Below are 27,686 nucleotides of genomic sequence, written 5' to 3'. Positions count from 1 at the left end.
TCCCAATCTATAAGAATGGTTCTAACAATTTACTAGTCACATGTAGTCACTACCCACTAGGGTATAGATTTATATCTAAATGCTGTTCTTTATTTAGTTAACGGCGAGCTAATCCATGACAACATTGATGTTTGAATTTTAAGTTCTAATATGTGAGTAAACATTGATAGTGTTTGATTTTGTTTTCCTTATACTCTCATGTGTTAATGTGACCCTTTCTATCTCCATGGAATAGTGATTGGGTAGTCATGACAACGTTGTATTTAAACTTGGTAATGGCGTCCTACCTGTGTTCAGTGACCAAGGCGGCAAGACCGTCGAAACGCGTTTGGCCTTTAAGGTGTGAATAAAGATTTTTTCTTGACGGAATCTCCCACGGCGTCAGCGCCTCTTCAATCATTGTTTGAATTGGATTGTCGAATATGAATATATATATATATATATATATATATATATATATATATATATATATATATATATATATATATATTCACTAAAAAAACCATAGGTTTCACACATGTTATAGTTAGGTGGATATTTCACTCGTAAATAACCAATGAAATTCCCCCGTTATAGTTAGTTGAGATAACTATAACTCGCGCGCCCGCAATCCTCTGCTCATGACGTCACATATTACATCACTCATGACATGGTCAGTGGCATCACTCATGACATCACTGATGACATCATCCTTGTGATAGAGTGGCGGTCGCGCGAGTTATAGTTATCTCAACTAACTATAACGGGGGAATTTCATTGGTTTTTTACGAGTGAAATATCCACCTAACTATAACATGTGTGAAACCTATGGTTTTTTAAGTGAATTTGCAAGGTTTTTTAAATGCTAATTCCTAACTATAACGTGTTTGAAACCTATGGTTTTTTCAGTGAATGTGTGCGTTTTTTTAAATGCTAAGTTATGTATGTATTATACATTTTTTTATATATTTATTTTTCAATAAACTACTTATTAAAATTTTTTAATTTTTTTTAATGGTTTTTCACCGTGCGCGCACCGTGCGTGCACCTCCTCGATTTAAAGAAAAAATTTTTTTTAATGTTTTTTTCTGCCTTCGGGGTCCTTCAGGGACCCCCTGACCAAGGCTAGGGGGTCAGGAACTCTCTACCCTGCCCCCTTTTCACGTTCGCCACCTTCCTTTTCCACTCTCGCACTGAAAACAAACAAAATGGCGGCCGACACTTTCTGATTTCGACCGATTCGAACGTTGACCGACATGTAACAACCAATCAGAATTACGCTCGCACACGTTAGGGTGCGCGCACGGTGCGCGCCTATAGATATGTATGTGCTTTTAACTGCAGTTTTCTCAGGAACTACTGAACAGATTGACTCCATATATGCAAAAGGCACGTCCCTGATCTGAGGACTACCTCTCTGCCAAATTTCAAGTAATTCTGTTCAGCCGTTCGGGCTGTACCTTCGAATAAAGATCCTATGGGAAAATGCATGGCGAAAACGCGTTTTGGGACCCCCCTTTTTTCTCGGCCCCCGCTTGACGAATCCCCCCGAGACTTTCAGGGTAGGAGCTGAGCGGAACGCCCCATTAGTTTTGAAAATTTCGCGAAGATTCGTCAACCGGCGCCAAAGTTATTCAAAATAGAATTTTGAGATTTCCTATGGAAACACGGTCCTAACTATAACTATCTACTGGCGACCGCCAGTAGATAATATATATATATATATGTATAATGCACATTTTTTTTCTGATGTGTTGCATACAATCTATTTGCAGCTTTCCACAACATGCAACAAAAACCTTGCTCAGTTTAGGTATATGCATGCATTTTCTTTCATATATAAATAACTGCGTACCTAGATGCACAGCTAGATGTATGCACCCCTTTATATTGTTTGCGTGTGTATATATATATATGTGTGTGTGTGTATATATACATATATATTTACACACACACTCTGAAAAAGCAAAGGTTAAAGTAACATTATAGTTAGGTGTGATAACATTAACGTTTTGAATTGTAAAAAAACCTACAGAAGTTCACCAGTTATAGTTAGAAGTAACTATAACTTGCACCCCACTATGGACTGCTAATACCCTCAACACTTATGTCAATTATGACATGTTCTGTGACGTCACTGATGACATCTCAAATACCATCATTGACATCACTGATCACATCATCCAAAGAGTGTTAGTTTGATTAATAGTTTACATAGTGACGTGTCACTACCATCGTACTTTACTTATTTAATTTTGCACAGCTGGTGTTCAGCTAATGGCTGTAAGTGTTTACAAAACGCATGTGCTCCTAATACATCATATTCCCTGCGGCAAACGCCCCCACTTGACCTTTTTTTTTCTTTTTTTTTAAAAGAGTGTGGGTCCAAGTTGCCCCCACCCCTCCCAGAGCCTTATTATTTTTATTAATGGCGTAGGGGTGGCTACTGGGCCCCCTTCCCTGACCCTCATTGGACCCTGGGAACCCCATACCCAGGACCTTATGTATTTTTTCACTCCGTTCCATGCAATCTTCTCACCACATGTAAGATTGTGTTGTATGGTTCCTACGAATCAAGTAGGACTGTGTATCTTGCCAACATAAACGTCAAAATATGGGGGCTCGGATCACACATATCAGAAAATGTTGGCCTAATTCCTTACTAGCTCACAGTGCCTCATTTGAACCCCTAACCTGACCAAGGTACCAGCTTGGTATTGGCAACCCCGAACATGACCGCTCTTATTTCCCCAGGATATAGTGGAAACAGGTCTACCCTTTCGTTGATTTCTTTTGCATGCCGAAGATAAACATGAGAAAGATCCAAGTTGGCTTTTCAAACATTTCTTAAAATAATCGTAATCTTGTATAAAAAAGAGTGCGCAGCAGTTATTAGACAGATGAAGCAAAGCATTGTAACCAGCATTATGCAAATAGTGAAAAAGAGAAACAGTTCAACCATGATCAGGGGGCTCCTCCGCAATGGCGGAGGAGCGTCGCCCCACTGGCTCAGAACCAGAAGCTGAAAAATAAAACCTTATTCTATCATCGTTTTTTTTTTCACCTGCTGGCTGAGCCAGCTTTTGTAGGGTGGGGCTGGGATGGGGCCATGGAAAGGGGTAGAAGGACTGGTTGGTGTGCGTCTAAGTGCGCATTTGTGTTTGACCGGCCGTCTTAGGACTGCCAAACACACATGCGCACATAGGTTTCTCCAACCCAGCTATATTGAACAACCGGTTTAGAGAAACAACACAGACTCCCTGTGCCTGAGCGGAGCATCAAACAAGCCCGCTCAGGCCAATATACATGCTGATCTCATAGCATGAGAGCAGTCTGGGGATTGCACAGGGAGTCTGTGATGATGTCCCATGTCTGCTGGGACCAGGAAGAACACCGAGGCGGGAAGCGGCCGGCAGCTTCAGGTAAGTCTTACTTTTTCTTATTATTAAACTTCTCCTCCCACACCCTGCTCAACACCTCCCACTCTCCCCCCACCAAATGTCCCCTGCACCGGACCCACAACTTTTGTTTGTGGCAGCTGCCACGGACCATGATAGTCTTATTGTGTGATGATACTCCTACCTAACACTCAAAAGCATAGCAGGAGTACCCTCTGCCAGATCCATTGGGATAGCCTAACTCCCTCCCCATACCCTGGGTATGATGTAGCAGGAGGCCGCTCTGGTGTAGAGCAGGCTACCGTCCTTTACAGGATAGAGGCCAGAGTCATCAGGGCTGCAGCTCAGTCACAGTGAGTCTCGTTCCAGGATAATCCCTGCCAAAGTGCTCTTCTGCTGTATGTTGCTCAGAGGCTGTTTATATAATAAAAGCACAGTTCCAATCGCACTGTCAAAGTGCAGAGCTGATATGATACTATGAAGTGTAGAGCTGTGTCCAACCCGGCAACATAAATGCCCTGTCATCGTGTTCTATGTGCCTAGCCTTGGACAAAGTGTACAAATAACATGATAATAAAACTTACTAAGAAATTACCTGTATGTACAACTACTTCCGAGTACATTATCGTGTAAGTGTAAAGCATGTAAAAAGTCACCTATTAAAAAGATAGCCAAGCTGAAAGTAAAACTAAGATGTAGACTTAAAGCGGGCCCTAATGTGACCTCACAACAATGGGATTAGTATGCTTTTGTTTTCAGTCTTCATGAATATTATTGACGATTTCTTGACAGAAAAAAAGTTCTTAGCTGTAACACCAACACCTGTTCTCTTTCAAGCATATCCTCAATACATTCATACTCAACCCTCTGTTCTCTCCAGTGCAGTCTAGGGAATAGAAGCAAAGCTTTGGATATAAAATCCTATGGTTATCAAGGACCGTCAGCATGAACGGACTGTAATAGTGCTATTGCTATAGTGGGATTGTGGTGGTCGAGAGGCAGCCTTCAATTGCTAGTTTAGTTTTTACCACTTTAAAAGGTGTTCCAGCAACAGCTGCCCCAGCTAAGAGGCGTCCCGGCGCTGAGCAGCAAGAGAATAACACGCACAGAAGGCACAGGGGGCCTACAGAGAAGGAAAAATAAATGTTTTGATGGCTTTCCTAAAATGAAGATAGTTAGTGAGCCCTGGAATATGGGTCGCCAAAGAATTCCAGATAATGGCAGCTCTATTACGGAAAGAGCGGCCACCGGCTCGAACCCTTCTCACGAGGGGGATCACTACCAAGCATTGTCCCATAGATCGAAGCGATCGCGTGGGTGTATAGGGTAAGAGAAGGTCAGTCAGGATTTGCGGAGTTGCCAGTTTCAGGATCTTGTAGGCTATACACAGTGCCTTAAACTTAATTCGCCTGGCCACAGGCAACCAGTGGAGGCGATGGATGGCACTAGTCACTGAACAGGTTTTGCGCAAGCCCAGAAGGGATCTTGCGGCCGCGTTCTGGGCTCTCTGTAACCTCTGCATTTCAGACTTGTTAGCTCCCAGATACAAAGAGCAGGCATAGTTGAGCCTAGACAAGATCAAGGCCTGAATAATCTGCCTCGTCGGGGCATCAAAGAAGCCCAGAATGGGTTTAAGTCCGCGCAGCAAGCTGAAACAGGTTCCCGCCACCCTTTTGGTCTGAGTCTGAAAATTGAGTGAAGTGTCCATCCAGACCCCCAGGTTCTTCACTACAGGCTTAGGGACAGGGGCCTAGACTTTCTGGCCACCATAGCTCGTTCCAGCGGTCATGCTTCCCTCCCATCAACAACACCTCCGACTTGTTGGCATTCAGTTGGAGACAGTTGGCTGTCATCCACTCTGCAACTGCCGAGAGGTCGCCCTGAAATTTCCTGGCGTCCTGCTCGGGGTCGCTCGACAGAGACACCACCAACTGAGTATCGTCGGCATAAGAGACCAGCCAGAGGTTGGACATAGAGATTGAAGAGCAGCGGGCTCAGGGACGAGCCTTGTGGAACCCCTTGACCTATAGGAAAAGTACCAGAAGCAAAAGGGGGGGGGGGAAAGGGGGGGGGGGCGATCACCTGAAACGTTCTGTCTGTGAGGAAAGATGACAGCCACTTGAATGCTGAGCCAGTAACTCCCGCCTCTGACAGACGACTCAGCAAAATGGCATGAGACACCGTGTCAAACGCGGCACTGAGATCCAAAAGGATCAGTGCCGACGTCTGCCCCGCATCTAAGGTTTCCTAAGATGTTCAGTCACGGCCAAGAGCCCTGACTTGGTGCTGTGGCCAGGGCGGAAGCCATTTTGAGAGGCGTTGAGCCTGTGATTTGCAGTAAGATATTCTGTGAGAAGGGAATTAATGTAGGCCTCTGTAATCTTTGCAGTCCAAGGTAACAGGGAGATGGGCCGAAAACGTTCAGGTTTTTGGGGGTCTAAGGAAGGTTTCTTGAGCAGCGGTATTACCCTGGCCTGTTTCCAAGCCTTGGGCGCGACCGCTGCACTTAGGGACCCATTGCTCACCTGTTCCAAAGCGTGTGAAATGGTGGGTAGGATTTTTCGGAATTGGTCAGACTTCAGGGGATCAGCAGGGGAGCCTGACTTCACTTTGGAACAAAGTGTCAGTAAAACCTCTTGGGTAATGGGGGGGGGGGGGGAAACCTCAAGGATACCATTGGTGGAGTCGCAGGATGTCTTAGTGGGGCCTGTAAGGACCGTAGGGAAGCTTTTATAAATGTCCTCTACCTTCCTTACAAAGAAGGTTGCCAGCTCATTACAATGCTGGTCGGAGGTAATCAACGAGCCAGCGGCGTCTTCCTGTGTTTTAAGATCCGAGACTATAGAAAAAATGCTCTTAGAAGTCACTTTCTTTGTAGCACAATTTCTTTCAAGTAATGTCTTAACTTGATTCTTTTGTAAATCTGACTAAGAGCACGCTATGCTGTTTGTCTTTTAGGTTACAGGTGTGGCCAGGTTATGCTGCCAGCATTCGAAGGACAGATGGAGGTCTCTTTTTATTGGCTGATGTTGCTCACAAAGTTATCCGCAATGATTCTGTACTGGACATCATGTAAGTCTTTCATACCTGGCATGTCTATGCCCAGAAAGTTTGTTTTTTAGAACATGTAAAAAAAGCACTGTAGTTTATGGGTGGGATCAACACTCTTAAGGCCTATTTGTAATGGTGTGCTAGGCATGGAAATAAATACATTTTAACGTTCACCTTAACATAATAAGTCTCCTTTGAAATCTAGTGGCATAAAGCTATGACTGAGTATGGAATTACTGTAAATCGTTACTTTTTAGCTACACGTGTAGATTGACTGTTAGATGTGCCATTTTCAGAACCACTAGAACATAATGGAAAAATGGCAGCCAAAGTCCCTCAGCGAGACAGGTGCCTCTGTAGGATTCCTGTAGTCCCCAAAACCTTCTCTACCATGTGCAGGACAATCCACACCTTCCTGAACTACAACGTCCAAAGATGCTGGCTTCCAAGCCATTCCACTTACCTCCAAAGAAGCCTAGTTGAATTATATAAACAAGTACCATTTATGGCACCTCATATCCTGTATGTATGTATTTGGTATTTGTTAAGCGCGTGTTTCACCCGTAGGTCTCACAGAGCCAGCAGATACTCAGAGAACCAGGAGAGATGTCTTGTCAGAGCTAGAAAAGCCAGGTTTTAAAAGTTTTGCGGAACCTCTTATGATGGGGCTTCAGGCGGAGATGTAGAGGCAGGGTGTTCCAGGTGTCAGGGCCAATTTTGGAGAAACATCTGCCTCCATTCCTTACTGTATTCACTATTGGTACTGTTGGGAATTGTTTACTGGTAGAGCGCAGGGTTCTGATTGCTTGGTATTTTATACATTTTTTGGCTAGATATTTTGGCCCTTTGCCGTTAAGGGTTTTATGGACCAAACAGCATAGTTTGAAATTGATCCTCTTTTTTATGGGGAGCCAGTGGAGGGTTTTCAGACTGGGCGCCGAGGGGGTGCGGGGAGGGAGGTTTAGGACTAGTCTGGCCACAGTGTTCTGTAGGACCTGAAGTTTTGACAACTGCTCTTCATTTATGGAGGCCAGCAGTGCATTTCCGTAGTTTAGACGGCTAATTTAGTCCCTGTACTAGGGGCATGCGGGACGATAGGAGAATCCACTTAAAGATTTTCCTGAGGATACTCATTAGACCGTAGCTGGTACATACCACATTATTAATGTGGTCCGCTATGGAGAGTTTGTTGTCTATTATACCCAGATTTCGGGCTGTGGACTTGGGTGAGGGGCAGGATCCCAGAGAAGGCGGCCACCAGTCATCTGTCCACAATTTCTGTGCATCACTGAAGAGCATGATTTCAGTTTTGCTTTTGTTGAGTAATAAATGGTTGCTTGACATCCAGTCGTTTATGGACATCATGCACTGTTTAAATCTAAATTTGGTATTGGTGGGATCTGGTCCAAGGGTGATTAGTAGCTGCGTGTCATCGGCGTATGACACTGTTTCGAACCCATGTGCTTGGATTATTTTTGCCAGTGGGGACACATATAAGTTAAAGAGTGTTGGGCTTATAATGGATCCCTGAGGGACTCCCTTGTCAATTATCTGGCTCTTAGATGAAAAATCTCCTATTTGAACCTTGGAGGACCTCTTGAGGTAGCTCTTGATCCAGCTCATTTCTGGGCCCTCAACACCAAACTCCAATAGGCGCTCCAGGAGGACGTCATGTGAGATGGTGTCAAAGGCCGCCGACAGATCAAGTAAAATCAGGATGGCGGATTGTCGTGCGTCAAGAGAAAGCCTGATGTTGTCAACTATCTTGAGTAGGGCCGTTTCGGTGCTGTGAAAGGCCCAGAACCCTGATTGCGTTGGGTCCAGCAGATTGTTGCTTTCCAGATGTTTATATAGCTGACAGTTGACCAATGATTCCATGACTTTGCCAAATAGGGGCAGAAGGGAGATTGGTTGGTAGTTAGCAAGCTGTTTTGGGTTGGCTGTCATTGTTTTTAGGATTGGTCTGATAATGTCCTCCTTCCAGTGTGTGGGTACGGTGGATTGCGATAGTGAGAGGTTGAAAATTTTAGTCTGATTAGGGATAAGAGCCGGTGCGATTTTGTATAGGATCTGGGCGGAGGCCGGGTCGGCTGGAGATCCGGATTTAATTTTATTTAGGGTGAGGGCTACTTCTTCCTCTGTAACAGTGTGAAATTCTTTGAGGGAGGATCTTTATTGCCAGCCTGATTGGGTGGTGTGTCGGCTGGTGAGGGAAACCGTTTGTAAATGTCGTTTGTCTTGTTTATAAAACAGGATGAAAGGGAATCAACCCACTCCTGGGAAGCAAAAAGCGGTTGTTGGCATGAGGAGGGATTGGCGAATTCCTTTACTATAGTTCTTTATGGGAATTGAAGGCCTGATTTATTCTATTTCCCAGGTAAACTTTTTTGGCCGTGGCTATAAGGTCCATATAGAGCCCATGCATTGTTTTGTAATGCTGTCTGTCTATTTCGTTTTTTGTGTGTTGCCATTTACGTTCAGCTTTTCTAACGGTAAGTTTATCGATTTTTTAGGTCTGAGGTGAACCTGGGGGAGATTTTATTTGGGCACGTAGTTGCCTTTTTAGGAGCGATTGTGTCTAGGGTCGTGCTGATGGCAAGTTCCAGATCTTTAGCTGCATTGTTTGTGTAGGCTATCTCCGAGGGGGAGAGGGGAGTGAAGTGAGTGGAGAAAGATTCTACATTTATCTTGTTCTAGGGTCTACTTAGCTTTGTTTCTTTCCTGGGATGAGATTTAGTCGGCTTCCCGTGTATTAAAAACCTTATTACATGGTGATCAGACCATAGAACTGGGAGTAGCTGGTCGATCACTACATTGGGCGAGTTTGTGAATAAAAGATTTAAGGAGTGACCGGCGATGTGGGTGTGGCCCATCACCAGTTGCTTTATGCCCAATGTGTTCGAACTGGTGATGAGGTCTATTCTGTGGGGATCCGATGGGATGTAGTGTAGTTCCTATTTCCCTTATAGGCTCTGCGCATTGGAATAATATACACTATAGTTGTGGCATAGGAATGCGGTCAGTATGCATCTATCGAGTACATTAAACTTAATTACTTTGTGTGCCAGCTAACTCAGAAGCCACTAGAAACTCCTTGAATAAACGGGAAGAGAGTAGTTTCTGGCAACCGCATAAACATGACAACTGTGTTTCCCTTAGAATCTGAACACGTCTCAGAATCGTGGAAACAACAGATAACAGTTTCACTCAGTCAATCGTGCATGCTTAGTTTCTTCAGAGTTACACAGAAATAGATAGACGGGCGTTTCAATAAAAGGATTTATTGAACAGTCTTGTTTCTCGTGTAAGAGATATGAGCTGTTACAATCGCAAGACAATATGCGAGATATAATACTACAGCGTAAGCAATAAAAAGAAATAATACTGCAACAGCATTGTCTTCTAGCTATGACATATATTCATATGCACATACATAAATAACATAGACTAAAAAGTGGATACTCGTTTGATGTTTCTAAATAGTTCTACCCCAGTGTACCTAACCTAAGTGTAGTACAAGGTAAGAAGTAGGTGCTGTATTCTATAGTATGGTAAGCTATAGTTTTGCACATGCCAAGAATCCCTCTAGGTTCTAGTCAGCTCCATACCTTAGAATGAGAGAGGTGGGAATCTCTTTCCAGGTCTCAAACTCTAACACCCCGCGAAGGAAGTCAGAACACTGGAAGCTGGATTCTCTGCAAGCAGGTATGACAGCGTCTAGTCAGTGCGTCAGGCAGGGACTCGAATTCTTCCGAACTTGCCGTGGCGAGCCATATCAAGCTGTGCAGTCGAGCCGTGGTTTGCCATGGTAAGGGAAGGTATATTTATACCTGAAAGGTGCTTAGGAATGTTAGCATTAATGTAAAGTCGGGCAGAGGAAGACGTCATGAATGAACCCCTAAGGAATAGAAGTTCATGCATAATAGATGAGTTCTTGGAGAAATCAATAATCCTAGCTAGGGAAAGTCCCAATGGCTAAAGGGTCTGGTTTCTAAGAACTCGTTGTGACGTTGGGATGGACAGATGTAGGTGACCATGCCTGTATTTGGATAGCATGGCTAATGCCTAAATAAGGACTGGGATTCTATGCCTAAATAAAGGCAATGCGAATTGTGCCTATATAAGGACATGATTTAGGAAAACTATGTACGGACATCTAAATCGAAACACAACACCCACTCCACTTTCGAATGAACGATCATACTAAATGCTAAACATGAAATGCTAAACTTTTAAAACCGAGTGTAGGAGAGTAGGGTCTGCTTTCTATGTTCACCTCCACTTTTTGCTTTTGCTTCACTGGTTTTCGACTTAGATGTGGCTGTGGGCCTGCTAATCAGACCCACAGCCCAGCTGTTCTCTCTCTAAATTCACTATGCACTTTAGGTGCATAACCCAATTGGTAAGCATCACCTTTTTGGACCCTGTACAGTGTACCTTAGGTACCCAGGGCATAGGTGTACCCTAGACCTACCAGGGGAGCAGCATGTATTATGCCACCCCTGGCTGGCCTTCCATTATGACACAACTGGCTGATCACTCAGCTGGGGCAAGGTCGTGTAATCACACCTTGCTTAGGTGTAGTATTACTATACCTACCTTATATATAGACACATGGATAACCTATCAGTCACTCCTATGGCAGGCCTTAACAATCCTGAAGGCAGAGTGCTTGGTAACATGTGAGATGGTGCTCTAGCATGAGCTGAGCCTGTCTGCAGCTTTCGGAACCATGTCCTTATAGCTGTTCTATGATATCGCCTACCATATACTCTTAAAGTGCCTTATAATCCTTACGGTTATGGTAACTATGGTTTGCCTTTATCAAAACATGTCGTGTAAGGTGTCTAACACTTTGGAATACTACCCCCACACCATTTCTGGCGGTGAGGATAGTGTTCCTCCCTTCTAGAGGGAGAAGACATGTTGAAGACCTACTACCCGGTTAAAGTTAACCAGCGCCCCAGCGTCACAAAATGGACGCTGCTGCCACAGACACGAGTCTGACCTCCTGCTGCTGGGAGACCTTCCAGCGAGGGAGGCTTGGACAATAGGCTTCCTGCCTTGGGAGGTGCTAGCACCACCCTAGACAGGCCTTAGTGTATTGGGGCAGGGAGGGATGAATGAAACGAGACACTGCCTGGGGCACACAAGGTGTCCCATGCATAGTCCAGTTCAAACCGGTGCTGGGGCACTCCAGCCCCAGTCCTGGCGCGAAACTGGACAAAGGGAAGGGGGTGTAACCACCCCCCTCCCTGGTCCCACCCATAGGAGGGACCTAGCAGGTAACCCAGCCCTCCAGATTAGTATAAGAGTGGGAGCTGAGTCCCTAGGACTTTGGATTATCCTGATAAACTGAACTTGAACAGAAACTCTGGACCTTCGACAACGGAAGAAGACTGAAGAATCTCCCTTGTGGCCAAGGAGTGACCACCCTGTGCAAACAGGCACCATCAAGCGACCTGCCGTTTGATTTGCCTAACGTTCTACGAGGAACCGACTGCAGAGCCCGACCAGCGCCTTGACTTCCAGACTTCTCTGACCCTGATCCACATCCACAGCAAAGCTGAGATCCGTGGAGGCGACGAGAGACGTGGGACCGGCTACCTGGGAAAATTGGCGACTTGCTTCCAGCGCAGCTTCTGAGGCACCCTCGAAGTTGTGCTCTGGGGATTGAGATGCCCCAACCCCCGAGCACCATCTGCACCGAAGATCAGCCCTCCACACTCCACGAGTTCTGCGTGGGGCCCTTCTGCATTTTCCTGCTCGACGCGTCTGTCCGGTTGCTTGCCCGTTGGCTAGTAGCCTTAGTGACGACGAACCTTGAACTTTCCACCGCTAGTTTGGCTCCTCCAGACTGGCCCTTGCTTCCCTGTGAAAGAGAAGCACCTCAGACCTTCCTGGTCTGCAACAGAAGCGAATCCTTCATTCTGCGTGGGTTGCGCTTGCCAAGGCTTGTTGTGTCCCAACTTGACATCGACGCCGCCGACAGCAAGAGCCCTCGTGGGACAGCTCGACTCCTGGTTCTGGTCGTCCTAGACGCCTCCTGGTACCCTTGGCTGCTGCGACAAGCTTCACCTCTTCACCTGCATCTTCACGACATCGCCTGGTTCCTTCCCGGCTCCTGGCTGGTGACCTAGACTCTGTCCCCTATGCTTGCAGGTACCCTCCTTCCTGATTCCATCCTTGGAATCCACCGGACACTCTTCACTGACTACCTGTCAGCAACTTTCTTCAGGCATCCATAGGAGTCGACGACGAAACCCGACGCAAGTTCACACCTATGCACCCGCAGCCCGTGGGCTAAGTAACTTGAGTACTCCGGTGCTCACAAGGGTATTGACTATCCAAGTGTCTAGTTTCCAAGTCTCTAACTCCTAGTTCCTTCCGAAGTGTCCTAAAACTCTTAATTTCTAAATACTACTATTTCTATCGACTTTAACGCATTACGCATGAGTGTTTCCACTCTGCACCTGAATCCCGTGTGCCTCCCACTGCCTAGCATCTGATAGGATAGTGTAGCCCCAGCGATACCCTAGGCCTAACCTATGTTCGTGACAGTGGTTCTTATACCACTTACTTAGTATATGGTTTGCGTGGCCCCTATGGCCTAACTGTATTACTTACCTGTGTGACTTATGTATGCTTAAATAAGACTGTGTTTTACTTACCTCGAATCTCATAAAGAGTGCTGAGGGTATTTTGACTAGAATAAATACATTCTATTTTCATAATAAATCTGTTGTGGTGTCTTTTCATTTGATATTCAAGGGTTGCAGATGGTATAACAGCTGGCTTCACATGCCATACAGAGATTAGCCTAAGACTGTTCTTGTCCATGCTACCACTAGGATAGCTGGTCTATAAGGTTGACTTTACAACCAATCACCATAAGGGTTGTTTAGACTGATACAAGGTGTACACTAGAACTAGTAACATCATATATCAGGCCAACTTCTCACATTGGTGAGCAGCGGTTGGGATCTGAGCTTGCTGTTGTAATACCATTGCAATCTTGAGATATCAAATTGAAAGATCACAAAGATATTTGTAAGGTACATATAACATAGCTTATAAATACTTAAGTTCTACTGAACTTAGTTGTTGTAGGTTGAAGGGCCTAGCACACCCTGACTACAACTACTAGTGAGGTTTAGTAGGTACAACTAGTGTAGGTAGGTGCACACACCACACCCTCACTAGATCACGTCTCTGAGAGGAGATCAAGTTGATTCTCTCTCAGGAGGGGGATATCCTGGAAAGATACCCTCTAGATATGATACCCTAACTTTTCAGGAGATGAGACAATTGTGTACCTCCGGAAAGTTAAAACAGGGCTCAAACCGTACCCTCATTTATCTAGTGGAGATCTTAGAAGAGTATGATGCTCAGAGAGCCTTCCAGGGTGGTGCCTTAGGTACCAATGAGGGTCTGCCCTCTGCAGAAGACTCCCCTCACAATACTGATCAAGAAGAGTCAGCAGGGACTTCAGAAGATGAGGTAGACAGCCAGGTCAAAGTTGGGAGACTCAGCCAGGCTTACTTAAGCCTACATGAGAGTCTGACTGGGGTCCCCCCATTCAGACCCTCAAGTGGACTTAACCAGAGAAGCAGGAGAGGAAGATCCCCTTCAAGGGAGTCTATCCACTCCCCTGTCTCTAATAGCTCCAATGCCTCTTCTCACAGGGGAAGGACTTCTCCACAGAGAAAAGAGCATCAGGCCAGAATGAGGGAAGCCAATCTGAGGATTGAAAGGGAAGAACTTGCCCTTGCCAAAGAGAGACTTGCTCTGGCCAGAGAGCAAAAGTTAAGTGGGCTAGGACCCACTGGTGGCAGCAATATCCCTAAGGATAGAGACAGGGCCTATGATAATAGAAACCTGAGCAAGGTTGTCCCTCCCTACAAGTGTGCGGATGACATCCACAAATGGATAACTGCTTTGGAGAGAGCTTGCAAAGTACAGCAGGTACCCCAAAGTCAGTGGGCAGCTATCTTGTGGCTCTCCTTCTCTGAGAAAGGTAGAGACAAGCTCCTCACAGTTAGTGATGAGGATGCTGACAATTACACTGTCCTGAAGAGTGCTCTGATTGCTGGGTTTGGCCTAACCACTGAACAATACAGGTTGTTGTTCAGGGATACCCAGAAGACACAGACTCAGGACTGGACTGACTTTGTAGATTGTGCCACTAAGGCTTTGGAAGCCTGGTTGTTGGGAAGTAAGGTTAAGGACTATACAGGATTGTATAATTTGATCATGAGAGAACAAATACTTAACAACTGTCAAAACCAGCTGCTGCATCAACACTTGATTGACTCTGACCTAACTTCTCCCCAGGAATTGGGAAAGAAGGCAGATAGGTGGGTCAGGACTAGAGTTAAGCAGAAAAACCAGAACCAGGGCGGTGATCAGAAAAAGGCAGACCAGAAGGGTAATGAGCAGAAACAAAAGACCAGAAGTCTTCACCAGGCCCCCAAAAGGCTCAGGGGGAGGGTGGTTCCAAAAAGGATAAAAAGAAAGATGGCCAAAAGAAACCTTGGTGTAACTATTGTAAGTCTAATTCACATTGGTTTAGTGAGTGCACCAAAAAGGACAAGCCCCCAACCACCATTGCCCCTAAGGCAACTGTACCCCCTAGTCCAGCTGTAAGTGGCGGTTCCCAGCAAAAGGGTGTAATAGGGTTAACCCTGGGAACTGAAGTGGATTCTGGCCTAGTCAGAATACCCACTCGGGCTGTTCTGATCTGTGATGGGGACATAGCTTTGTCCTCCACTGTGGGTCCCAGTAACCTGGGCAAGTACAGACAGACTCCTTTGATCAACCAAAGAATGGCTCAGGCCTACAGGGACACAGGTGCTAGTGTCACAATGGTGACACCTGTCTTTGTGGACCCTGGACAGATCATGCTAGGTGAGAACTACCTAGTGACCAACGCTAGCAATGCCACTACCTCCCATAGTGTGGCAATTGTTAACTTCTCCTGGGGAGGGGTAACTGGCCTCAAGAAAGTCGTGGTGAGTTCAGATCTCCCTGTAGAATGTCTGTTGGGAAATGACCTTGAAACTTCAGTGTGGGCTGAAGTGGAGTATAGGACCCATGCAGAAATGCTGGGAATAGATGCACATGTCCTTGCTGTGACCAGGTCACAGGCCACAAAGTGCAACACTGAACAAGTGCTGGATCCTGGGACAATGGACCAGACACAACCCAAGAGAAAGAGCAGTAGGGTTAAGGCTGTGCCTTCCCCCCTGCCTCAGGTAGAGAGTCAGCCCTCACAGGAGGATGATTCTGAGAGCCCTGAAGGAACTGTCCTAGAAGAACCGGAACCTGACCAGGTTGAGTTTCTTGGGACAGGCGGACCTTCAAGGGCAGATCTGAGGCAGGCACAATTAGACTGTCCTTCTCTTGAACCCCTCAGACAGCAGGCTGCTGCTGAGGCTGCAGGGAATGCTCAAGGTACCCATAGAGTGTATTGGGATGAAGGGCTACTGTACTCAGAGGCTAGAGACCCCAAGCCTGGTGCATCCAGGAGGTTGGTCATACCATTGAGTTTCAGAGGCTTCCTTCTTACCTTTGCCCATGATATTCCCCTTGCAGGACACTTAGGGCAGAATAAGACCTGGGACAGACTTGTCCCTCACTTTCACTGGCCTCACATGTCAGAAGATACCAAGGAGTTTTGTCGCTCCTGTGTCACCTGCCAAGCCAGTGGCAAATCAGGTGGCACCACAAAGGCCCCCCTCCTACCACTACCAGTGGTGGGGGTTCCCTTTGAGAGAGTGGGGATAGACATTGTAGGACCAATGGACCCCCAAACAGCATCTGGGCACAGATTCATACTGGTGATAGTGGACCATGCCACCAGGTATCCAGAAGCTATACCCCTAAGGACCACAACAGCTCCTGTTTTGGCAAGGGCCCTACTTGGAGTATTCTCCAGAGTGGGCTTTCCAAAGGAGGTTATTCTGACAGAGGTGTCAACTTCATGTCAGGATATTTGACTGCAATGTGGAAGGAGTGTGGTGTAAACTACAAATTCACTACCCCCTATCACCCACAATGCAATGGGCTTGCTGAGAGATTCAACAAGACCCTAAAGGGGATGATAAAAGGTTTACCAGACAAGCTTAGGCGAAGATGGGACATCCTTTTACCCTGCCTTCTGTTTGCTTACAGAGAGGTCCCACAAAAGGGGGTTGGCTACAGCCCTTTTGAGCTTTTGTTTGGGCATCCTGTAAGGGGACCCCTGTGTTTAGAAAGGGAAGGATGGGAGAGACCTCTCAGACAACCCAAACTGGACATAGTGGATTATGTAATTGGCCTCCGCTCCAGGATGGCAGAGTATATGAAGAAGGCTTCTAAAAACCTTGAGGCAAGCCAAGAACTCCAAAAAGCTTGGCATGACCAAAAGGCTGTGCTGACTGTGTACCAGCCAGGACAGAAAGTGTGGGTGTTGGAGCCAGTGGCCCCAGCAGCACTCCAGGACAAATGGTCTGGACCCCACACTATTTTTGAACAAAAGGGAGAAGTCACCTACTTGGTGGACCTTGGGACTCCCAGAAGCCCCCACAGGGTGCTTCATGTCAACAGGTTAAAGGCATATGTTGACAGGGCCGACATGAGCTTACTCATGGCTACAGATGGGGGGCAGGAGGAAGAGAGTGACCCTCTCCCAGACCTGCTGTCTCAGAACCCTGATGATGGTTCAGTTGATGGTGTGGTCTTTTCTGACAGCCTCACTGACCATCAGCAACAGGACTGCAGACAAGTTCTGCAGGCCTACAGACATATGTTCTCTCTGACCCCAAGTCAGACAAACTGGTGCACCCATGAGGTGGACACTGGTGACAGTCTGCCTGTGAAGAGTAAAATCTACAGGCAACCTGACCATGTCAGGGACTGCATAAAGATTGAGGTACAAAAGATGTTGGAGCTGGGAGTCATTGAACCTTCAGAGAGCCCTTGGGCTAGTCCTGTAGTTCTTGTGCCAAAACCTCACACCCAAGATGGTAAGAGAGAGATGAGGTTTTGCGTGGATTACAGAGGTCCCAATGCTGTCACTAGGACAGATGCCCACCCAATACCTAGGGCAGATGAGCTCATTGACAGATTGGCAGCTGCCAAGTTTTTGAGTACATTTGACCTGACAGCAGGCTACTGGCAAATCAGACTAGCTGAGAATGCAAAGGCCAAAACTGCTTTCTCGACCCCAGGAGGACATTATCAATTTGTGGTAATGCCCTTTGGTTTGAAGAATGCACCTGCCACTTTCCAAAGGTTGGTGAATCAAGTCCTTACAGGTCTGGATGACTACTGTGCAGCTTATCTTGATGATATTGCTGTCTTTAGCTCCACCTGGGAGGATCACCTGGTCCACCTGAGAAATGTTTTAGAGGCCCTGCAAAAGGCAGGCCTCACTATCAAGGCCACTAAGTGCCAGATAGGGCAGAGCAAGGTTGTGTACCTGGGCCACCTAGTAGGTGGGGGTCAGGTTCAACCACTGGAGAGCAAGATTCAGACCATAAAGAACTGGACTCCTCCAATTACCCAGACTCAGGTCAGAGCTTTCTTGGGCCTGACTGGGTACTACAGAAAGTTTGTTAAGAACTATGGGTCCATTGTGACACCACTTAATGACTTGACCTCTAAGAAGATGCCAAAGAAAGTTCAGTGGACAGTAAGCTGTCAGAAAGCATTTGATGACCTGAAGCAGGCCATGTGCACTGCACCTATTCTGAAAAGTCCAGACTACTCCAAAGAGTTCATTGTCCAGACAGATGCTTCTGAGTTGGGTGTGGGAGCTGTTCTTTCACAACTGAATATAGATGGTCAAGACCAGCCCATTGCTTTTATTAGTAGAAGGCTGACCCCTAGAGAGAAACGTTGGTCAGCTATTGAGAGGGAGGACTTTGCTGTGGTTTGGGCCCTGAAGAAGCTGAGGCCATACCTGTTTGGCACTCACTTCAAGATTAAGACAGACCATAAGCCCCTCTTGTGGCTAAATCAGATGAAGGGTGAAAATCCCAACTTCTTAGGTGGTCCATTTCCCTACAGGGGATGGACTTCACAGTGGAACATAGACCTGGGACTGACCATGCCAATGCAGATGGACTCTCCAGATATTTCTACTTAGAACATGAAGACTCAACTGGTCAAGGTTAGTTTAATGTCCCTAAGTTTGGGGGGGGGGGGGTTGTGTAGGAGAGTAGGGTCTGCTTTCTATGTTCAACCCCACTTTTTGCTTTTGCTTCACTGGTTTTCGACTTAGATGTGGCTGTGGGCCTGCTAATTAGACCCACAGCCCAGCTGTTCTCTCTCTAAATTCACTATGCACTTTAGGTGCATAACCCAATTGGTAAGGATCACCTTTTTGGACCCTGTACTGTGTACCTTAGGTACCCAGGGCATAGGTGTACCCTAGACCTACCAGGGGCTGCAGCATGTATTATGCCACCCCTGGCTGGCCTTCCATTATGACACAATTGGCTGATCACTCAGCTGGGGCAAGGTCGTGTAATCACCCCTTGCTTAGGTGTAGTATTACTATACCTACCTTATATATAGACACATGGATAACCTATCAGTCACTCCTATGGCAGGCCTTAACAATCCTGAAGGCAGAGTGCTTGGTAAGATATGAGATGGTGCTCTAGCATGAGCTGAGCCTGTATGCAGCTTTCGGAACCATGTCCTTATAGCTGTTCTAGGATATCGCCTACCATATACTCTCAAAGTGCCTTATAATCCTCGCGGTTATGGTAACTATGGTTTGGCTTTATCAAAACATGTCGTGTAAGGTGTCTAACACTTTGGAATACTACCCCCACACCATTTCTGGCGGTGCGGATAGTATTCTTCCCTTCTAGAGGGAGAAGACATGTTGAAGACCTACTACCCGGTTAAAGTTAACCAGAGCCCCAGCGTCACAACACGAGTCTGACCTCCTGCTGCTGGGAGACCTTCCAGCGAGGGAGGCTTGGGCAATAGGCTTCCTGCCTTGGGAGGTGCTAGCACCACCCTAGACATGCCTTAGTGTATTGGGGCAGGGAGGGATGAATGAAACGAGACACTGCCTGGGGCACACAAGGTGTCCCATGCATAGTCCAGTTCAAACCGGTGCTGGGGCGCTCCAGCCCCAGTCCTGGTGCGAAACTGGACAAAGGGAAGGAGGTGTAACCACCCCCCTCCCTGGTCCCACCCATAGGAGGGACCTAGCAGGTAACCCAGCCCCCCAGATTAGTATAAGAGTGGGAGCTGAGTCCCAAGGACTTTGGATTATCCTGATAAACTGAACTTGAACAGAAACTCTGGACCTTCGACATTAGACTACGGAAGAAGACTGAAGAATCTCCCTTGTGGCCAAGGAGTGACCACCCTGTGCAAACAGGCATCATCAAGCGACCTGCCGTTTGCTTTGCCCAACGTTCTACGAGGAACCGACTGCAGAGCCCGACCAGCGCCTTGTCTTCCAGACTTCTCTTACCCTGATCCACATCCACAGCAAAGCTGAGATATGTGGAGGCGACGAGAGACGTGGGACCGGCTACCTGGGAAAATTGGCGACTTGCTTCCAGCGCAGCTTCTGAGGCACCCTCGAAGTTGTGCTCTGGGGATTGAGAAGCCCCAACCCCGAGCACCATCTGCACCGAAGATCAGCCCTCCACACTCCACGAGTTCTGCGTGGGGCCCTTCTGCATTTTCCTGCTTGACGCGTCTGTCCGGTTGCTTGCCCGTTGGCTAGTAGCCTTTGGGACGACGAACCTTGAACTCTCCACCGCTGGTTTGGCTCCTCCAGACTGGCTCTTGCTTCCCTGTGAAAGAGAAGCACCTCAGACCTTCCTGGTCTGCAACAGAAGCGAATCCTTCATTCTGCGCGGGTTGCGCTTGCCAAGGCTTGTTGTGTCCCAACTCGACATAGACGCCGCCGACAGCAAGAGCCCTCGTGGGACAGCTCGACTCATGGTTCTGGTCGTCCTCGACGCCTCCTGGTACCCGTGGCTGCTGCGACAAGCTTCACCTCTTCATCTGCATCTTCACGACATCGCCTGGTTCCTTCCTGGTTCCTTCTTGGCTCCTGGCTGGTGACCTAGACTCTGTCCCCTCTGCTTGCAGGTACCCTCCTTCCTGATTTCATCCTTGGAATCCACCGGACACACTTCACTGACTGCCTGTCAGCAACTTTCTTCAGGCATCCATAGGAGTCGACGACGAAACCCGACGCAAGTTCACACCTATGCTTCCGCAGCCCGTGGGCTAGGTAACTTGAGTACTCCGGTGCTCACAAGGGCATTGACTATCCAAGTGTCTAGTTTCCAAGTCTCTAACTCCTAGTTCCTTCCGAAGTGTCCTAAAACTCTTAATTTCTAAATGCTACTATTTCTATCGACTTTAACGACTTTAACGTGAGTGTTTCCACTCTGCACCTGAATCCAGTGGGCCTCCCACTGCCTAGCATCTGATAGGATAGTGTAGCCCCAGCGATTCCCTAGGCCTAGGCCTAACCTATGTTCGTGACAGTGGTTCTTATACCACTTACTTAGTATATGGTTTGCGTGGCCCCTAGGGCCTAACTGTATTACTTACCTGTGGGACTTATGTATGCTTAAATAAGACTGTGTTGTGCTTGCCTCGAATCTCATAAAGAGTGCTGAGGGTATTTTGACTAGAATAAATACATTCTATTTTTATAATATATCTGTTGTGGTGTCCTTTCATTTGGTATTAAAGGGATTGCAAATGGTATATCAGCTGGCTTCACATGCCATACAGAGTTTAGCCTAAGACTGCTCTTGTCCACTAGGATAGCTGGTCTATAAGGTTGACTTTACAACCAATCGCCATAAGGGTTGTTTGGACTGATACAAGGTGTACACTAGAACTAGTGACATCATATATCAGGCCAACTTCTCACACCGAGTACCGCATGTTGCTAAAAACATTTGTAAAAGCATACTAAAATAATTTTATGGTAAAAAACGTTTTTGCTGGACATGAAATACAAAGGTGCTGTACATATTAAAGCAATGTTTCATTCTAAGCATATGTTTACAGTGAATGCTAAGTGAATGAACAGAAATATATACACACATGATGGAATGGCTCATGATTACAGAAGAAAAGGTCAAAGCCTTTTTATGTCATGGTACATAAATGAAATTGTGGTGAATAAAAGGTGATAAAGTGTCCCTGGAAGTGTTTAAAGAAGTCTGTTCTCTATGGATAGTTCTACTTTAAGCATATTACTTTGCCATAAAATGAAAAAGTTCCAAGGTTTTGTCTTTGTTTTGAAAAATGAAGGCCAAAATTCGTAGCTCTCCTGGTACACTGTGAGCCGATTCAAAAGTCTGTGTAAGTAGCTGGTGAAAACTTGAAATCCTCTATTCCTGTAGACAAAAGATCATCTACCGATGTTGGTGATAGTTGGAATACCTCGTTTAGAAGATTAACTGCACATAGATGTGAAGCATCGCCAGTAGCAATGTTCCCTTCCGATGTTACCTGTGTGCCTGTTGATACATCTCGTATCTCAGCAGTAGCATGTTGCGTCTGTGAGATCTCAACGAATGCCGTCATCAGGATTGGTAGCCTCTGGGGACATCACAGAGCATGGGCCGTTATCGATATCCTTGGCATGACAGATGTGAGTGTTAGACAGATGTCTAGCTCGCATTCTTCACCGCAAAGCAGGCAGCGTAGAACAGGTAAGATGCAAACTTGCCAGATTGGTCTGAATGACAGAAACCATGTGGTATTAAATTCTCGTAGACGAGGTAAGCCCAAAAGTTGTACTATGCGCTCACACCACTTCCTTTCCAGAAGAGCTTTCTCAAAGGTGCTGGGAGTGACGCTGGTGGATTTGCTTGCCATAGCGTAGTAGTAGAAATAAAAACAGGATTCCTGCAACAAGTGCTAGAATTAGCGGCAGACCACCAAACACTGAGTGCATGAATTTTGGAATGATTCCGAGGACTGCTTGAAAAGGTGTTAACAGTCCTGAACATATGGTCTTAAATACATGCACAATACCGCTCGTATCAGACATGTTTAAGATGCGTCCCAACATTTCTGTGAAATGTGTAGGGCAGTTTGTACGTAACCGAGCCTGTATCTCCGCTAAAGTCCTTGCAATTTGTAGATCATAGGTTTCTTTGGCTGAGGTCAAAGGCACGGTTTGTTGTAAAATAATGGCTTTCATGCTGCTTAAAGTATCAATTCGTATAGAAGAGATGTTCAGTGAAGGCCACTTCCTGAATGTGTCTATTTGGGGGAACAAAACTTGCAAACGTTGGATTAATCACAGCGGCCGGTGAACCTTGCAGGTGGCAGGATACATTTGCAGTAGAACCGCTACATGCCCCGTGTAAACTAATATCTGAAAGAAACACGTTAGTTAGATTCCTCACCTTAGAACATGGGTACTCACAAACTTTCTCTCGGGGGCCAAATTTACAGTGTGGTTTCTGGCTGAGGGCCGCACCGGTGGGGGCGGGGCCAGTGGGGGAGGGTGCGGGGCTAGAGCAAAAAAAAACTATGACCATGAGGTTGAACACAGGCACCTGCAGCGGACGCCTTCATCCACTGAGCCACCAGACCCGGTATGCACACCTATCTATCTATCTATCTATCTATCTATCTATCTATCTATCTATCTATCTATCTATCTATCTATCTATCTATCTATCTATCTATCTATCTATCTCTCTCTCTGTTTCCCTCCCTCTTTCTCTCCCTCTCTCTATTACTCTCCCTCTCTCTCGCTCCGTCTCCCTCCCTCTCTCTATCTCTCTCTCCCTCATCACTCTGTTTGTCTCCCTTTCTCTCTGTCTCCCTCCCTCTCTGTCTCACTCACTCTGTCTCACTCATTCTGTGTCTCCCTCTCGCTCCCTTTGTCTCACTCACTGTTTGTCTCCCTTTCGCTCTGTCCCCTCCCTCTCTCCGTCTCCCTCCCTCCCTCTCCCTCCCTACCTTTGTCCTCCCTTCCTCCCTCTGTCTCCCTGCCTATCTCTCCCTCCCTCTCTCTGTCTCCCTCTCTCCCTCCCTTCCTCTCCGTCTCCCTCCCTCCCTCTGTCTCACTCACTGTTTGTCTCCCTTTCTTTCTGTCCCCCTCCCTCTCTCTCTCCCTCCCTCTGTCTCCCTCCCTCCCTCTGTCTCCCTCCCTCTGTCTCCCTCCCTCCCTCTCCCTCCCTCTCCCTCCCTCTGTCTCCCTCTCTCTCTCTCCCTCTCTCTGTCTTCCCCCCTTTCCCTGTCTTCCTCCTCTCCCTGTCTTCCTCCTCTCCCTGTCTTCCTCCTCTCCCTGTCTTCCTCCTCTCCCTCCCTCTCCCTCTCTCTCCCTCCCTCTTCCTCCCTCTGTCGCACTCTGTCTTCCTCCCGCTGTCACCTCACCCCCTGCTCTCACTCCCTGCTGCCCTCCATCACCTCACCCTGCTGTCCTCTGTCACCTCACCCCGCGCTGAGACTGCTTCCAGGGAACGCACACGGCCGCCGCACCCAAGTACTTCACAGGTCTTTTAAAGACCATTCACTTGTTAATGAGACTTTGTTGTATTTCATCTCTTCTTGGCGCCCCTGCATCTCCACTCAATCAGAGGGGAGATGCAGGGGCGCTAAGAAGAGGTGAAATACAACAAAGCCTAATTAACAAGTAAATGGCCTTTAAAAGAATCGCCCGGCCTCACAGCTCCGTGCTGCTGTAACCGGCGGTGTTCGCTGACAAGCACAGGGCACAGGCACTATGTCTGCAAGGTCCGCGGGCCGCCAGGGAAGGCTTGCCGGGCCGCTGGCGGCCCACGGGCCGTACTATGAGTACCCGTGCCTTAGAATATCCCCAGGCGTCAGGCTGGATCCGGAAAGATTTTTCGTCAGCAATACCCTTGCGCGTCGCTAGGCGTCATCTGCGGCTCCGCATCCATCGTCGGCGTCGTGATCGCCGGGATGACGTCGTCGGAGTACTTAGACGCCGCCCTCGCACGCTGACGTCAGTTCATCTTTTTTCCGCGCCTGTAAGCGCCGATCCGGGAAGAGCATAAACTTTTAGTCACTTTTTGACTAAACTTTTTTGAACTCTTTTGGTTCCATTTCCAGTCGACCTCGACTCTGGTGCCGATAGGGATGCCTGGCTTCAAACCTTGTGACGCCTGTCACCGACTGATGTCGGTCACGGATCACCACCGCCGGTGCCTCTATTGCCTTGGGGCCGACCACGAGGCCGGTCGTGCCTCGACTGCTGGGCCTTGACCTCGAAGGCTAGGCGGAAGCGGTCCCGCAAGCTGCTCGAGATCCGGCAGTCGGCTCCGTGCCGCTCAAGTTCCCGGTCGAGGAGGAGGTCGAGGGACCGGTCGCGGAGCCGCAGTCATCACTGCTCATCGGGGTCGAAGTCTTCGCATTCCGGTAAGTCGAAGCACAGCATGAAGTCGAAGAGGCGTCATCGCTCTTCTAGCTCTCTTCGCCGGTCGCGCGACTCGGCTGAGGGTTCGGGTGGCACCACCTGCGCGGCTCCGTCTGAGCCGCAGGAGTCCCGTCCGACCCATACCCTCTGGTCCCTGGGTCTGACGCGACTCCGGCAGAGACCAGTGACTTCCTCGTGGCCATGAGGAGCATGGTTCCGCCGTCGACGCCTGCCGGCGCGCCTTCAGGCCCCGCAGGCTCGACTGGGAGGCCTAGCGAGCCGGTGGCTCCGGCCCCGGTACTGTCGTCGACTCTGGTCCCGACGGCGCAGGTCCCCACGGGATACAGGCCTGGATCCCGGTCGACGACGGTCGACCTTATGACCCCACCGCCAGCGCCCAACCCTCCAGTGCCGCCCCCGGCGCCGCCTTCGGACGACGCCGTTCCCCAATTTAGTCCCGGTTCGGTCCCGGCGTCGAAGCGGCGCCGCCCGGCGCGGATTCCAACACTGATGGGTGACAGGTTCATCTTCCGCCCGGCTGTATACCAGAAATCGGATGACGGCGACGACTGGGAGGGGTCTGAGGACCCTCTGGCACGGCAGTGCCAGTTATCTCAGGACTGGACAGACCTCCCCTGACACTGGCTTCATCTCGCCTCCGTCCGTGGCTTCGGAGGAAGGTGCTACGTTTTCTGTGGTGCTGCGCAAGGCGGCCGAAGCCCTCGGGCTGCAGCTACCTGCTGTAGCCGTGAGGACTAATCTCCTCACTGTAGTGCTTCAACCGTCAGCAAGCTCCTCAGAGCCTCTGCTGCAGTTCAATGAAGCACTTACTGACGTTCTGAGGGGCACCTGGTCCAAGCCCTCCACAGTTCCTCCTGTGGACCGGAACGTGGCCCCGCGCCACCGCCCTACACCGGGCGACCCCAGTTTTCTGTTGTTGCATTCCACGCCCGAGAGCCTGGTTATCCAGGCCTCTACCTCCTAGACCTCCTTCCCGTCCGCTCCCCCGGATCGGGAATCCAAAAGGTTGGAACAGTTTGGGAAGAAACTGTTCTCCTCCCTTAGTTTGGGGTTGCGGTCTGTCAACACCTCGTGCCTTTTGGACCGTTACTCCCACTCCCTGTGGGATATGGTGGAGGACGTGCTGCCCCAGTCTCCGGAGGAGGCCCGGACATGGCTCGCCCAGGCTCTTGCCGAGGGGCGGGATGCGGCACGGCATGCAATCTGATGTGGACTGGACACAACGGACTCGCTAGGCAGGGCAATGGCGACCACGGTGGCGATTAGTCGCCACACCTGGCTGAGGTCCACGAGTTTCTCCGGGGATGTCCAGAGCACCCTCATGGACATGCCCTTCGATGGCAGTCGCTTTTTTGGTGACAAAACGGACAGTGCGCTGAAGCCCTTTAAGGACTCCAGGGCTACGGTTAAGTCCTTGGGCCTCTCGGCCCTGCGTCCGCAAACTACCGCTTTTCGTCCCTTTCGTGGCCAAGGAAGGGGCGCCGCCTCACGTCCGTCTAGCCACAGGCCACAGAACCAGTCTCAACGCGGTCGCGGACGTGGATTCCGCCGAGGCGGAGCAGGGGGACAACGCGCCGGTCCATCCACATCTAACCCTGCAGCATCCGCCTTCAAAACCCTCCTAGTCCGTGCTTTCAGACCCATTCCACGCCAGTGGAAGGCAGAGTTCGCCATCACCTGCTCCACTGGCGTACCATCACATCGGACAGATGGGTGCTGCAAATCGTCCGAAGGGGCTACTTCCTCCCCTTCGAGGCGAGCCCTCCAGCCATGCCACTGCAGTACCATCGCATGTCGGGGGATCACTTGCAACTTCTGCAGGAGGAAGTTATGGCCCTCTTGGCCAAGGGGGCCATCGAACGCGTTCCTGGCCCAGAAGTAGGTCGGGCTTGTTACTCTACTTTCTGGTTCCCAAGAAGGGCAAAGTGGGCTTGCACCCTATCTTGGACCACAGGAGCGTCAACGCCTTCCTCCGGAAGGAGAAGTTCAAGATGCTCACCTTAGCTCAGGTTCTGGCTGCCCTAGACCCTGGAGACTGGATGGTAGCGTTGGACTTGCAGGACGCTTATTTCCACATCCCCGTCCTGCCGACCCTTCGGCCTCACCAGTGCCCCTCGGGTGTTCACGAAAGTGATGGCGGTGGTCGCAGCTCACCTGTGCAGATTAGGGGTTCCAGTCTTCCCCTATCTCGACGACTGGTTGTTGAAGGTGGGCTCGCCCCAGGCAGTCGTCTCCCACCTCCAGACTAAGGCCGACCTCTTGCATTTGCTGGGGTTCTCCATCAATGTGCCGAAGTCGCATCTGAGTCACTCCCAGAAGCTCCTCTTCATAGGAGCGGTTCTAGACTCGGCGCAGTTCCGGGTCTATCCTCCGGATCAGCGGGTCCGGGATATTCAGGCTCTCATTCCAATCTTTCGGCCTCTATCCCGGGTTTCGGTCAGGTTGGTGCTTCGGCTTCTGGGTCTGATGGCCTCCTGCATCCTGTTGGTGCATCACTCCAGATGGCGGATGCGGGCTCTGCAGTGGGATCTGACGTTTCAGTGTGGGCACAGCACCGGGGCAACCTGTCTGACCATGTCTTGATCTCGGAGGGCACTGCCAGACAGTTGCAGTGGTGGCTCACGTGCGGCGATTGGGTCAGTGGCAGATCCCTCTCCCTACCCCAACCGGAGCTTGTAGTAGTGACGGATGCGTCCCTCCTGGGATGGGGGGGAGCCACATGGGAGAGGCGGAGATCAGAGGCCTCTGGTCTCCGGCGGAGTCCCGGCTCCATATTAACCTTCCGGAGCTGCGGGCGATCTGACTTGCACTGAAGGTATTCTGTCCGGGGAAGTGTAGTGCAGGTGTTCACGGAC

The 27,686-nt window shown here is 48.7% G+C and overlaps 1 protein-coding gene across 3 annotated transcripts in view; it reads left to right on the top strand.

Moving 5' to 3' along the window:
- PIWIL2 (piwi like RNA-mediated gene silencing 2) overlaps window positions 1-27,686 on the top strand; it is a 1,855,951-nt gene that overhangs the window by 669,059 nt on the left and 1,159,206 nt on the right. For all 3 annotated transcript variants that reach the window (XM_085633754.1, XM_085633756.1, XM_085633755.1), the window contains one exon: window positions 6,336-6,449. In XM_085633754.1, coding sequence (XP_085489880.1) covers window positions 6,336-6,449 — 114 coding nt within the window. The remainder of the gene's footprint in view (window positions 1-6,335; window positions 6,450-27,686) is intronic.

The sequence above is a fragment of the Triturus cristatus genome, chromosome 11, assembly GCF_964204655.1.
Source record: "Triturus cristatus chromosome 11, aTriCri1.1, whole genome shotgun sequence".
Lineage (NCBI taxonomy): Eukaryota > Metazoa > Chordata > Amphibia > Caudata > Salamandridae > Triturus > Triturus cristatus.
The sequence above is the reverse complement of the archived record's forward strand: the minus strand, read 5'-3'. Positions and strand labels throughout refer to the sequence as shown.